This window comes from Diadema setosum, chromosome 4, assembly GCF_964275005.1.
Source record: "Diadema setosum chromosome 4, eeDiaSeto1, whole genome shotgun sequence".
Taxonomy (NCBI): Eukaryota; Metazoa; Echinodermata; class Echinoidea; order Diadematoida; family Diadematidae; genus Diadema; species Diadema setosum.
The window spans coordinates 5,669,876-5,682,125 of record NC_092688.1 but is presented as its reverse complement, the minus strand read 5'-3'; the positions used below and the strand labels follow the sequence as shown (position 1 = coordinate 5,682,125).

The following is a 12,250-nucleotide window of genomic DNA, read 5'->3' as shown; positions in this document are numbered from 1 at the left end:
GCACCACCCTATGACAGGCTCACTGGAAAACAATTTCCTATAGTTAACGTGATCTCCCCCATTCAATTGAATTATCATTGAATCAGTTTTATTGGGTTCTCATATAAAGCATACAGAGTACATGAATGATAAACAATATTCACACACGTCTATTAAATTGTGCTTCATGACTTCGTCCAATTTTAAGAGTATATTAGAAACATTTCAACACCATGCACTGTCAATTTTCTCCTTTTTTATGGTAACTGTTAATATCACACTTCTGCTTATATAAGCCCACTCGTCAATGCGTTTCATTCTTTTGCTATCAGACAGACAGACAGACACCATGGCAACGTTTCATCAAATCAGCAGCCAGAATCTGGAGTGTCCTATCTGTCTGACACTGTTCAACCATCCTAAATCACTGGCGTGTTCTCACACCTTCTGCAAAGACTGTCTGGAATGCATCTCTCAAACGGAACCCAACCAACAAACTTTAACATGCCCTGTATGCAGGAAAGGAACGCCTCTACCCAGTGGAGATGTGAGTAAGTTACAAACAAACGTACCCGTAAGTTCTCTCGTGGACGAAGTGAAAACCAAGAGCACTACGTGCACAGCTTGTGAGATGGACGAAAAGCCGCCAGCTGTTACCTACTGTCAGGACTGTGGGAAATATATGTGTAAGTTATGTGACTCAAAACATTCCGGCTGGACACCGTTCTCTACTCACACAGTGGTAGCCATGAGTGAGGTACTCTCGGGAAAAGTTTCTCTTAAGAGACGACGGAAGTGTAAGAGACACCCTACCGATGATGAAGAGTGTTTCTGCACCGATTGTCGAGAGTACGTCTGCCATAAATGCGTCGTGTTAAAGCACTTACAAGGAGGGCACCAGATCGAAGATGCAGCTATCCATGAGGAGAAATTGATAGAAAACATCAATGAGTTACAAGAAAGGACAAAATCAAAGAAAGCAACCATTGAAAATCATATCGATTTCATAGAGACACAACGAAATGAAATAACAAGCATGATGAGAAGACTCAATGATGACATCGACAAGACGTACGAGGAATACATGCAGCTATTTTCAACCAGAAGAGAGACCCTGAAATGTCAAGTAAAACGATTGTCTGAAAAACTCGACAAGGAATTACAAGTCATGGAGGAAGAGAGTCGCAAAACAATTCATCATATGAACACTATGGAAGAGCTGGTAACTAACGGTGTGAAGGTACCGCTAGAGAAAGACGCATTTTCGGCGCACGACACGCTGTGTAATGACTTGAAGAGCTTTCTGGGACGAGATGATCCTGACGACCAATCACCGAGAGGTGTGGCAGAACGAGCTCACAAGATTTCATTCAGTAAACATATGAAGGTCAATGAACTTTGTCTTGGAGAACTAAAAGGCTACACGTGGGATGTCAAAGCAGACGTAGAGCTCCGAGTCAAAGACAGCATGAACTGTATCACTCGTGCACCAGACGGTAAGATGGCAGTGGGATCCCGTTTCGGCGGAATCCATCTCTACTCCCCTGATGGCGAGTTACACCAAACCGTGTTGAAGGATGTCATTATACGTCAACATGAATTCCTGTCTGATGGTCGAAGCGTTGTACGTGATACATACGAAAAGACGTCACTCTACACTCCACAGTGGGAGAAGCTCGACGTCACGTTCGAGACGATAAGTTGTGATGAAGGAGGCCATGGTGGTCTCACTGTGGATAAAGATGATAATATCTACGTGGGTTATAGGAAGCCCAAGAAGGTTCAGGTATTTACCCCACAGGGTGGTAAGGCAGTCAGGGAAATAATGTGTGATGGATGCACACCTGAGCAATTATTCTCCTTTCACACCACGGGAAAGCTGATACTGAAAGATGAATCACCTGTCGTGTGCCTTGATGATAAGGGGAGGAAGGAAAATTTCATAAAGAAGGAGGGTGTGTATTCCTACCCAGCTGTGTGTCGAGATGATTCGGTCATTGTAGCCTGGGTGAAGCACGGGGAGGGTCTTGTCAGTATCGATCGATACACGAGAGATTTGGAGCACATGCGCAATATCATCACTTATTTCAAAATACAAAAACCAGAGGAAAGAAATTGGTACTATCTACAAGAGTTTGAGAGTGGTGAGATAGCTTTCTGCACTCCAGATAGACTTTACATATTTGATGCGATGTAATGTAAAATGTGATAGACGATTTTTTTTTCATGCAGTAAGAAAATGGATTCTTTGGTGGGATACTCTAAGTGAGCAGAACATCGTAATGAATGATTTTCACATGTATGTTGATGGAGTGCACGCGCGTTGCCGCGCCAACTCACATGAATATTCATGCACTTGTATATACTAACATTGATCATGTCGAAAAGCTAAATTATTTTATGGATGATTGACCATTCCGTAAGTAAAACAGGGTCATGCGGTCATAACATTTTGCTTGGGGATGTTAGCACATATTTAGGGAAGAATGCTCTTTACATCAAATCAGTAAAAACCTAATATTTACTGGAAGTACGAAAGTGGTTTTGGAGGATTACTGTGATGACGCGGGTTACATAATCCCTGCATCGTAGGTCTCTGAAAGGGTATCAGAAAATTTCCATATGTAAAACTCATTTAAGAACTTGACTGACAATGCCACTACTTTTCCATGAATCATGGATTTTGTCGGTGTCATCGGTTTTTATACTAAGTAGTCTGACTGTAGTGCTGTTCTATTTTTGTTTTATTTTAATTTGATTTTCGTTTTTCTTTTTTCTTTTTTTGCCTAAGGTGGTTTATACGTTACTGTAACGTAATGAGTGATAAATGCGAATAATGAAATGGGGTAATTCACCACGGTTACACAAGACGAGGAGTGCCGTTCACCAGATTGAACTTTGAACTGAAGAGCGCCCTCTTCCGTTGAGGAATGCGTGCACACTGTATCCTCCAACATCCCAAAGACTGTCGTAAACCTGCATGGGTTCTTTCCAAGTCGCTAAATCTATCGCCCTCCAGTTTATCTGATAGTCCCTAGTCATTCCAAGTAAAACATCCTTCCGTTTAATGAGTGTATGCTTAGGGAAAACCATTCAGTACTAATTTTCATGGAACCGTATTGTTTGAATGTGCTAACATGACAGCAATCGATTGGACTTATTACAGTGATTCAAAATATTCGTGGCAAAAGAAAATAATTATGTTTGAATATGAGCGTCCCTTATGTTCTAAACTAACAGCATATTACATCTGTGAGTTTTTATAACTGTTTAATTTGAGTATCAGAAGTTTGACTATCATTTGTGGTCACAAGCAAGTCATAAAGGTTTTGTAGCTCCACTTACACCTGACATTATACTGAAATGCAATGCAACGAGAAGAAAAAAAAAACCACTCAGTGTCTTGTAAGCCTTAAATGTAATCGTTAACAGATTGATATGATCTTCAGCTGAATCTGTAAAAGCGAAGAGAAATGAATCACTTAGTATCAGGTCCAAGGTGTTGCAGAAATCGGCCGTAATTTGGCACAACTACGTATCTCGTTTGAAGAAATTCTGAGATATTTACGTTTAAGGTTAAAACGCCTGCCGTTTTATATAGAGTGATTTGCATAACTTGTAATTCTGTTCTATAAGAAAAAGGATTTTTTAGGTTTTATCTAACTCAAAATACCTGCTCATTGCCACATATTTAGAGAAATGCTAGAGTTTTTTTTTTATTTAAAGATACGTAGTTCTGCCTGATTATGAGAATCCTATAGATTATGTACACTCAGCAAAAAAAAAGAAAGTAAACACTTTTTCGAAGTCATGGTTTTCATAGAAGATCTTTATGAAAATCAATGTATTATATACCATGTTAAAGGTAATTTAATTGGCTATTAAGCTAATAGGTTAATTAAAAAGAAAACTTTATGCATGAGTGAGCACATTCGTTTTTGTCCTCCAAAGCACAAAATTAAAAATTGCAAAATTTGACATGTTCTCTTTCATTTGCAAATTCCCTTCACGATAACATTTGACAACAAAAGACCAGTTTTACACAATGAGAGACATGAATGAAATAGGAAAAATAATTTTTTGTTCTCTTTATCTCTTTACAACCTCTAAGAAAAACAAAGTGGGAAACTAAAGGGGAAAAATAAGATTTTCTGACAAGTCAAACTTCAAATGACATATAGGGAACAATAAGCATAAAGATGATTAAATGAGCAGAATTTCTTTATTTATTTCTTTTAATCTAGTGATTTAAATGTCCATGTGACAATTTCAAGAACCAAACATTATTTCCAATTTCTTAATTCGAAGAAAGAGCTCAAATTTCTACCATTTTTGTTAATTTTTACTTCTTCTCTTATTTCATTTAAATTCAGATTTGACATAAGATGCTTTATTTTCCTCCATTATTTTTGGCCTTCAATGGTCTTTTGGGATTTAGAGATATCGTAGAGATCAAAGGCTTGTTTTTGCAACTTAATTCATGTTTCTTTTTGTATGAAATTTGTTGTTTGTTCTTATTGTTCCATGGAAGAGCACATACTCATGAATGACAACTTGTTCAGTTTTGCAATTTTTACTTTCGTGCCTTGGAAGAGAAAAACAGTTGTGTTCACTTATGCATAAAGTTTCCCATTTTGTTGACCTACCAGGTTGATAGCCAATTAAATTACCTTCAATATGATGTATGATACATTAGCTTTTAGCTAAATATTCTATGAGAAATCTGAACTTGAAAAAGCGTTTACTTTCTTTTTTTGCTGAGTGTATAAATACGACACGCGCGTACGGATCGGAACTTGAGATACGTAGTTCTGCTAACCGCTCAATGAAGGAGTACGATCAGGCAAAACTATGTAACTATTAGTGGTTATACAGTTTTAGACACCTTTAGTCACTTTCCGAGCAACCAGGGACAGCCTGGTGGTAGTGTCGCTCCCCGGAAAGCAGTAGATGACAGGTTCGAATAATATCCTACTTTCATTTATCTTAAGCATGATGTTATGAAAAACTCAATAAGCCAAAAATAATTTAAATAAAATCGAGATACGTATAGTTCTGCCAAACCACGGCTGAAATGGAACCGAGAAAGCTTAGAAAGGCAGGGCCATAAGATGAATATGACCAAACGCACATTCTTTTAATCTTCTGTTACATTATTTGAAGAGTTTGTTCGCAAAAACCAATAAGTCCATATTTGCCAAATGGAGATATTTGAGATTAAAGGTCAAGAAAAATAAAGAGACTAATAAGAAAATGTTTGCTTCTTTTGACCATAACTTCAAAAATGTACCTTTATATGTCGTGACCAATATATGATTTAAAAGGTATCATTTTGTACTCTATGATAGAGACCGTACTTCAAAATCTTCAAAAACGGACTTATCGGTTTTTGCGAACAAACTCTTCATTTGTTGCTGCATTTACCTACGCTCAACACAAGTTATAAGAATATGTCATGTCTGGTACACGTTTCCATGCAGGACAACTAACATAAATAATCTAAACTAGTTGCTATGTGTCCTTTTTGACATGCATTACCTCTGTTGATCGAATAGGAAACAAACAGAACAATTCATTTTGTTGTTGAATCTGAATATTTTGTTCTGTATGTATTCATGTGTAAGTCTGCTCAATGATTCATGTAATAGGTGAGCTTTTAAATGACGTATTATTTTGTAATACACATCCCATAGGACTAAGATAGGAGGATGAACAGTGTTTTCTGCTTCAGCTTTAAGGGAGTAATATAAACATGTTTTATTCGAACTTTAATGCGTGGAAACACGTTGTGGTTATCAGCCAGGAAACTGTCACCATTATTCTACATACGCAGTTGCTATTGTTTTGATTAGCTAGAGATGTGAGATGTATATTGTTTTGTGCCAGAAGCCATTATTTTCGGGTAGAAGAGAGATATTTTGAGAATTCTAGCAGATTTTTTGATAACTGATCGAACAGGCGACGCCAAAAACAAAATGACTTTGGGTCTCATCTTTCTTTTCCTCCTTTCCCCCTCCCTCTCATCTTCATTTTCTATTTCATCCAATTCATTTTTCTATCTGATGACATTTTTGCTGTCCCACGTCTGTATTAGATCATCCCACATTTGTGAGGTATTGAATCACTGATGTCATGTATTGTAACGGAGGAGTCTGAGGTGATGCATTTACTGTAGTTCCGAATGGAATGATTGAGAAGTATATAGTATATCATAATCCATAATTAGAATTTTGAAGTTAACTGAAATGCCGTTATTCGTATGTAGCATAGCATGACAATATATTTGATATAGATATGTATGTGATTAATAACCATTGTATAACCAAGATGTATGTATAATTGTTTTACTGTGTTTGGGGGATGCACCCTGCAGTCATTGCTTCTTCAGCATTCCTCCCCATCTCCTGTATTTTCTAAACTTCATGTTTTTGCGCTTTTCTTTTTCACCCCATCAATTGTATGGCCATAAATTTCATTTATCATATTTTGTTATGTTGTTATTTATATATGTACTTTTATCTTTTGTGAAGATTTGTTGGAGATAGGAAAATGAATGAATAGATGCATGAAAGTCGGCATGGTAGGACTATAAGACTAGTTTCGCCCATTCATTGAGCTGTTAATAGCTAAAATATGTAAATGTCTTCAAAAGTATATATCTTTGAGGATGTTTCGGTCATGTTATCAGCCTGTAATTACACAAAATGTTATCTTAGTAGTCATCAGAATATAACACGCAAGGGAACGTTGGTTTGCATAGTATAAAGTTTTCATATCACGGTACTTATTATAATTGGTATCCTTTTATAGTCCTGTACAACACGCTTTACGGTCGTACATGATGATAAGATCATTGTATAATTATTGTACTCCGGTTTAAAATACTGACATAATTTACATCAATTTACAGTGCATCTACATTCTTCTATTGACAGTATTTGTATATAACCGAAATTTATCAATGTTTCGTTATGATTAATTCCCCCTCATTGTAACATTGAGAAATCTCACCTTCCATCTACCGCTTTACATCATATACCATTTGCAGTCTTCTTCTTCCCACTCTCAGTCTCTCTCTTTTTCCCTCTCCCCTCTGTTTGCAAGAATTAAAACAGTCTAGGGTTCAGCATTTCACTCAATGTAACTTTGATCAAATAATAAGCCTGTGTATCCAAATAACTTGTAATATTGGTCTGTTCATACTACTCTTTGGTTCTTATGGATTTATGATTTGTATGCTGATTCTTGTTGAATGCTTTAATCATTTGACAATTATCTACTTTCCTGTGTTTGATTGTTGTGTGTCTTGGCAAAAGTTCATTAAATTACTAACACGTTTTGAAAACTTTGTTTCCATGTCTCCGTGTATGTATGTGTTTGTGTGTGTGTGTGTGTGTGTGTGTGTGTGTGTGTGTGTGTGTGTGTGTGTGTGTGTGTGTGTGTGTGTGTGTGTGTGTTACTATGCGTGTGTGCTTGTGTGCATTTATGTGTAAAAGCTAGTTCCCGTGTATGCGTAAGGGTTAATGTTCGTCAAACGCGTTCGTAGGTGTGTTTGTGCTTGATGCTTAAGTGAAATTATACGTGGATTTAGTAATCTTCACAGAAAATTTTTGGGAGAGATGGGCTGGAATTTTTGGTGAACTTGCGAGGCAACAATGGAATGATGTAAGGGGAAATTTGAAAATATAACAAAGAAAAATAAAGATAATTTATGAAACATTTATACACATGGTGGAAATACGTTAGTTTATCAAAATGAACAAGAAGACAAAACTGCCAAACGATATTGATGACACACAATCCATTATTTGCATATAGAAAGAAAGATAGAATCAACGTCTTTTCCTTCACAGCAAATCGATAGTGAAAAAAAAACCTGTTTGATATATCTAACAGCACTACAGAGTCTCTTACTCTGACAAAAAAAAAAAAATCATTTCACTTCTTAATCAGTCATCTTACATGAACAGATACTAGATATTTCAATGTAACCAAGCAAGAATTAGATAAACTACGTCATTAAAAAGTTCTCTTTGTTTTTTCGAAACCGAGATATGGATCACAAAGAAAAGGTGAATGCAAATTAGATGAGATGATGTCATGGTGATGTTACAAATTTTCCACTAGTTGGTACATTAATACAGTGGCCAGTTTGCTTTTTCTTTTCTTTTCTTTTTTGCTGTAGAATACGTCAAGTAGAAAAAAAAAAAGAAATAGTCAAGTGAGTGTGATTGCACCTCTACTATAGGTTAAGCCGACTGACATTAGACCATTCTTTTGTGGCAAAATCCAATTAATTCATGTATAATATCCAAAGGAAAGTCAGTGGAGGTATGTGTCTCATATCATCACCTCATCAAAACTTTGAAAATACATGTATTACCGTTACTGCATATTTTTTCACATTTTATTCACATTATTCACATGGTCATTCCGAAATATAGTTTCCCTGGGTTTTAGTCAACTCTGAAATAATCGACCTTTCAGAGAGGAACAAGCCAATTGTTCCGAAGTTAAATCATATCTTTGCACAAACTGGAATCTTTACAAAAGCAATTCCAACTACCGTATGGCTGATTCTCCACTCTCGCTTTCCCTCAAGACTCGGTGTCTGTTCCAACCAAATGACTTCATCGTCGACGTCCAGCCATATTCATCGAATGGTAGCTCGAGAGACTGAAGGCTGAATTCGACGTTGACAGATATCCTGACGCCATTTCCAAAAAGAATAGTGGCTGCTACTCTGGGCCTCAATGAAGACAGATTACATGCAAGTATCAAAAAAAAAAAAAGACGAGAGAAATTAAGAAAATAGTCTGGATTACCTCTCCGTAGGATCTGAACATCAAAATCTTTCACTTCAGGAAAATATCTTGGCTTTTTGATCGTGTTTTTTTTTTCTCACATTTTAAAATATCTCAACAGAAAGATAAATGACAGAATTTTCTGAACGATTCTCTCCAAAGTGATGCTCTAACATTACGACTTTTGTTTACATCTTACTCTAAAAACGAAAAAAAAATCTCAGCTCAGCTCAATGTCGCATGAACAGGTCCCTGGACAAGGCGAAATTCCGTTATGAGCTGTGATTTTCAGATAGATGCATAGTGTTTGAGAATTGAGATGTGGGGAAAACCTGTTCCTATAAATAGAAGTTCGCAGTATAAAGGTCAGGGTAAATATCGTCAACCGTTGGTAGTCATTCCCCTGAACCGCCCGACCATTTTGTCAGTGCTCCGCTATATCTCTTTCCAAAAACTAATTCTTTGCATTTTGCTTGGGTCTTTAAAGTAACATTCAATCTAATTCGTGACCACACCTTTCCTCGTGCTGAACAGACAACAGATTGTAGTTCGATACATGCCTATATGTACTTCGGAGCCAGACATAATTCAGAAATATTGAACCCGGAAGTACAGCCACGACAGCAAACTTGGTGAGCGTGCATACGAAAAGCTACTAACACAATCATGCATGTTATACTCGTGCCTGCGACACGTAGTTTTACAGACAATGTACAAGATGTATGTTTAACAAATAAGCTTGAAACAGATTCTGCTTTTGTTCGAAATGTTTTACCCCATAAATTGTGTCAATATTACATTTTGTTTTCTTGTTTGTTTGGTTTTATTTACTTCAACAAAATGCCATATATAAATCAGATTTATTATCAGTAATATCACAGAAAACGTTATTATACAGATTGACATGATTCGAAGAAAGAAAACATATGCTTACATTAATGCTTAATACGAAGTATACATTGCATTACCAATTTGCAAATAGCTTGAGAAATCATGCAGAAGAAGGATTGCCAGTATATAAGTGGATGCTTTAACACGTGGCAGCCCATAAAACCTATCTGGGGGAGGGGAGGGGTAGTCAGAGCAATTTTATGATATTAATGATGACACTCCAAACAGTTACTGGCATTATAGTCTTATAATTATATCATAATGTTGTTTGAATAGAGATATCAATCATTATATCTCTTGGAAATGAATCAACATCTGAGAACTTTATCACAAATAATTATAAAAAGATAGTTTGTCAATTACTAGACATGAGTAGAATAAGATAATATCAGACGTCTTTAGGACTTTTCTGTTCAATGTATTAACAATGGTCTGTGCAATCACTCATTAATTTTCATGACTTCAAAAATGGAAACATAAGAGAGAGGTGGCTAGTCGTGCTTATACATGTATAATCTTTAGAACTCGGTTTCAGGGTCTGCAGGTAAGGGACATTGAATACGCATAGAGCGTTTGTTGTGACTGTGCAGCTAACTGCTTCATCAAATAATAATAATGTTAGACATATTCCCTTCCCTAATAAATGCCTTTCGACGCATTAATGACTCCCCCAAAGTTGTTAACATGACCACATTTTAGGAACATCAGCAGAACTGGTAAGACTTTGTAGACTACATGGCCACAGATATGGAAATATGCTTGCAAATGGTAAATAAAGATGTTCATTGAGTTACAACACCTCAGGATGTTTATATTTTATAAACTTTATGTCCGCCTCCTCTTCATTCCTTGTTCTCTGTTGTTGTTTGTTTGTTTGTTTGTTTGTTTGTTTGTTTTTTTTTGTTGTTGTTTGTTGTTTTTTTTTTTTTTTGGGGGGGGGGGGGATAAGTTTTACTTTCTTCCTGGTCATTTGCTTATATGAAATTGTCATATTGTATGTTTTGGCCGGAAATGAAATAAAAATGAAATGAAATGAAATGGTCAAAGAATCAGTTGAAAAGATTTAAGACTTGAAAACGAAAATCTGGCAATCATTTCAGAAAGATGAGTAAGGGCCGATGTTGGAAGAGAAAGTTGAATTTCCAGATGCTCTGTCACTATTCCTCCTCTTTTTGTTTTTGTTTGACTGACTTTTATTTGCTTGTTGTTTTTGTGTAGTTGCTTTTTCGGAGGATGATAGGTCATCCAAAATTAAGGTAATTTTTCTAATCAACAATGAAAGGATGCTATCCTGGGAGTAAATAATGAAAGCATCTCATCAAAGTTTTCACAAAATGACACTGAATGTTCAAATAAAGACGGAATTCATTGCAGACAATGGCTGGCAAGGAATATAGGAAGCCAATCATGTCAGTCAAATCCTTCCACAGTCTACATGATGATTTTTTTTTTTTTTTTTTTTGGGGGGGGATACATTCATTCCATGTACATAAATCTAGAACATAACTAGGTCATGTACATAAACATGACCTAGGAAAGACATCCAGTCCACAATGTCAGTAACTATAGATCACAACTGACTGCCTGCAACCACACAAGGGCTGAAGGGTCCCTCTCCTTTACTTATTTACTTCCTTCATTACTTCCTTGTTCCATTGTTGATAGACATGCTTTAACATCGCAGAAAATTTTGAAGTTTACACACACACACACACACACACACACACACACACACACACACACACACACACACATATATATATACATATATATATATATATATATATATATATATATATATATGTATATATGTATATGTTCAATTCAATTAAAATCACATAACAAGACGCGCTGCTAACGATTTTTTTTTTCCATTAAGGGTGGATAAGGAAACTTAATCCCCGGAAGAAATATTCTCTTGACGTATGAGGTAAATCAATAAACTTTCGACATGTCCTCCAATACAAACAAAACCAATATCGTTATGCAAATGATATATATGTATATAAAACTATCTCTCAAGGATAATGGACATTTTGTACGACTTGAAGGGCGTCTTCTTACACAACATACAAACTACCAAGCGGACATGCGTTTCTTATAATTTCTCTAATTTTGTTCACATTTTCATCGATATTTACTTTTAACATGACAACCACTCCATCAGATGCTCGAATCACCACATCATATTTTGAGAGTGCATCCCTAGGCAAATCTTAGTTGTTATACTGATACTCCTTTTTTTTCACAGGGAAAAAAAGTGTATACATCTTAATCTATTCTCAGTTGTACCATCCTATGATAGGATCACCGGACGACTAGTTTATGTGATCCCCTTCACTCAAATAAACCACCATAAATCAGTTTTATTCAACATGTGTATAAAGCATGCTTAGTACATGACAAAAGATATTCACACACGTCTGTTGAATTGTGCTTCATTACATCGTTCGATTCTAATAATCTATAAATTCTTACACCATGGTCCGCATTAACTTTTTATATGCTAATTTCATATCATTTTCTTCTAGTACTTGTCGATGTGTTTACCGCTGTTTGTTTTATTTGCTATCAGA

The 12,250-nt window shown here is 36.1% G+C and overlaps 1 protein-coding gene across 1 annotated transcript; it reads left to right on the top strand.

Annotated features, from left to right (window-relative positions):
- Positions 1-328: 328 nt before the first annotated feature.
- LOC140226788 (uncharacterized) lies at positions 329-2,176 on the top strand. The gene has a single exon (XM_072307213.1). The coding sequence runs from the start codon at positions 329-331 to the stop codon at positions 2,174-2,176; it is 1,848 nt and encodes a 615-aa protein (XP_072163314.1).
- The last annotated feature ends 10,074 nt before the right edge of the window (positions 2,177-12,250 follow it).

Excerpts from the sequence above, each read along its gene's own strand:
- LOC140226788 (XM_072307213.1), top strand. The coding sequence starts at position 329 with ATGGCAACGTTTCATCAAATCAGCAGCCAGAATCTGGAGTGTCCTATC.